Source organism: Pelmatolapia mariae, linkage group LG16_19, assembly GCF_036321145.2.
Source record: "Pelmatolapia mariae isolate MD_Pm_ZW linkage group LG16_19, Pm_UMD_F_2, whole genome shotgun sequence".
In the NCBI taxonomy this organism is placed as follows: domain Eukaryota; kingdom Metazoa; phylum Chordata; class Actinopteri; order Cichliformes; family Cichlidae; genus Pelmatolapia; species Pelmatolapia mariae.
Window position 1 is genome coordinate 57,282,019 of NC_086241.1, and position 2,884 is coordinate 57,284,902.

Consider the following 2,884-nt stretch of genomic DNA (forward strand, 5'->3'; position numbering starts at 1 on the left):
GTTTATAGAAACATCAAAACTTTTGATGTGAGTTTAATCAAGTAATATAAACAGAAAGTGACTTGGTCACAGCAGATATTTTAGAAATCCTTATTTCAAAAGGCCCCCTTAAACAACAGCAACAACTTTCAATTTGGTATATAGTGCTTGGTGAGGTTACTGTCAGCTCTGTGTTCAGTGGTCTGTGTCAGAGTCTCTTCTTTTTCAGCACCTGCAGTCAGTTCCTGCTGTAACAGCTCAGTGTCTCTGCAGTCTGACTGAGGGAGGTTTTTGTATGACTACAAATCACTGTGTGAACACTTGAACACTGTTTATGTAGTGGTAACTCTTACAGTAGTAAACTGCTGCATCTTCAGCCTGAACTCCACTGATGGTCATAGAGAAGTCAGAGCTGCTTCCACTGCCACTAAATCGAGTTGGTGTTCCTGACTGAAGTGTTTTCACATATCTTATTAGGAGCTTTGGAGTCTGTCCAGATTTCTGTTGATACCAAAACATACCCTCATCACCATCATCCCATCTGCGAACAGCTTGGCTGGTCCTACAGGTCAGAGTGACAGTGGATCCAGGAGAAGATGTCTCTTCTGGATGTTGAGTCACAGTCACCTGACCGCTGCATCCTGCAGACAAAAACAAATCATTCATTTATCAGCAGAAATCAATGAGAGAAAAAGCAGCACATCATGTTTGAAATGTTGCTGAGTGAATGAACCTGTAAAACAGCAGCAGGTCAGCGTCCAGATGAGGATGGTGATGAGAGTCATGGTGGTTGTGCTTTCTGCTGTGTTGACTGACAGATGTGAGTCCTGCAGTGTTGAACTCACAGGACTATAAACCTTCTCAGTTCTCTGGAGGATCAGCTGATGAGGCAAAGCCTCCTCTCTATGGAAATGATTTCTCTGCTCTCAACACACTGAAGGAAACTTTGTGGCACAAAATCAAAAGAAAAGTTGTTTGAAATAATACCATTAAAGATTTTATGGAATAGAGGAAAATATATTGGACACATATTTATGTATTTGTAACACCTGGATTAAAACGGCCCTCTGGTTTGTATGTTTACTTATTGATTTTAGTATCAACAAATACAATATACCTGTAAAGCCATCTTTATTATAATTTCATAGTTTCAGAATTCATGATTTCTTGAAGTGTTACTCTTTGCTGTTTTAAACAGTTTTGTGTATGTGTGAGGTTATTTTTTAAAATAAATATGTGTAATGTTAAAATTTGTTTTCAATTCTTAATACTAAAAATACAATTATGATAATCATGACTTAAATTCATTAAACAATTTTAAGTCACTTTAGTGAAATCATCTTCTGCATTAAGGTGTACTGTGATGTTTTATGTTAAAAGGTTCATTTTCAGTGGTTAGAGGTTTGTTCAGAGTGCAGGAGGTTTTTGTACGGCCACTTAATGAGTTTGTATCACTGTGGTGGACTTTTGGTGGAGGAACCAAACTCATCGTTGGCTGTAAGTACCAGAAATTTGTCATTTTTGAAAAATATAGTAAAACAGAACTTTGATCAAATTCAGTGATTATTATTAAGTGTATGTTTGGAACATTTTGGAAGAAACTTTTCTTAAATCAATATTCATTCAGTCTTTGAAGGAACTGAACTTACAGAAAACACATTTTTATGTTCTTTTTGGTTCATTTTGCTTCTTTCAATATTATCTGGTTGCAACATTAAAAGCTGTGTTAGTGACGTTTTAGTTCACTTTAATTTAAAATGTATTTTTACTCATGAATTATAAAATAAAAACAAATATTGAATTATGTTTTGTCGACTTATATTAGAAAAAAGAAATTAAGTCAGTATATTTAGATCAATTTTGTGTTCATGGTTGATCAATTTTAAATGAAGTTTAAAGGAAGTGAAAGAAACAGATGTGAAGTTTTAACTGTATTCTCATGAGTGCTTTAGCTTTGTCAGTTTCAAATAAGAAAATAATCCCAGGGTCAAGTTATTAAGTGTAACACATCATGAAAAATAAAGGTTTGATCAGTAATCACTGACAATATATTTATTCAGATTTTTGTACATTTGTATGTCTTTTTTCGGAATTTATCTTTATCTTTGTCTTTATCTTCAACCTTTTCTCCTCCAGCGGGTGTGGTGAGGCCCACCCTCACTGTCCTCCCTCCCTCCAAAGATGAAGACAAACAGAGTAGTGCCGCTGTGGTGTGTCTGGCCACCGGGGGCTTCCCCTCAAACTGGAAGGTGGGCTGGAAGGTGGGGAGCACCAGCACATCCTCAGGGGTTTCAACCAGCCTGGAGGTCTTGGGGACAGACGGCCGCTACAGCTGGAGCAGCACCCTGAGCCTCTCTGCAGACCAGTGGAAGAAGGCGGGCTCAGTGAGCTGTGAGGCCAGTCTGAGTGGACAGAGCCCCGTCACTCAAAGCCTGGACCCTGACCACTGCTCAGAGTAGAGCTTCAGCAACACTTCCTGTCTGCATATGATGTGTTTTATAGTTTGATGAAGCTACATGTTTCTGCTGTTGCGATATTTCTGCAAACATTTGATTTTCTAATGATGTGCATGCTAAGTTTATCAGCTAATATTATCCATGTTGACTTTAAAAACATGGTGTAAAAAAAGTAAAAACACAAAATAAAATCACAGCTTCATGAAAAATCACTTTTGTTTTGTTCTTGGGGAGAAGCTTTTAAAAGCTTATCTTATCTTTTGAACGTCTAAGCACATCCAGTCTGGTTTTCTCAAGGAATTAATACTGCAAAAATCTGACTCAAAGTATCATCAAAGAACACCACATGTTTTCTTGCCTCCCTTTGTGGCCTTCTGGCAAACTGTAGAATTAATATTAAAATTTTATTAATCAAATTTAAAGCCCTTCATGGCCAGGCTGATGTTTGT

The 2,884-nt window shown here is 37.3% G+C and overlaps 1 gene segment (V, D, J or C); it reads left to right on the forward strand.

The window, feature by feature from the left end:
* Positions 1-762: 762 nt before the first annotated feature.
* Positions 763-2,560, forward strand: LOC134644686 (Ig lambda chain C region-like). The segment is given in 3 exon segments: positions 763-799; positions 1,360-1,476; positions 2,116-2,560. Coding segments are annotated over 3 exon segments (477 nt in total).
* The last annotated feature ends 324 nt before the right edge of the window (positions 2,561-2,884 follow it).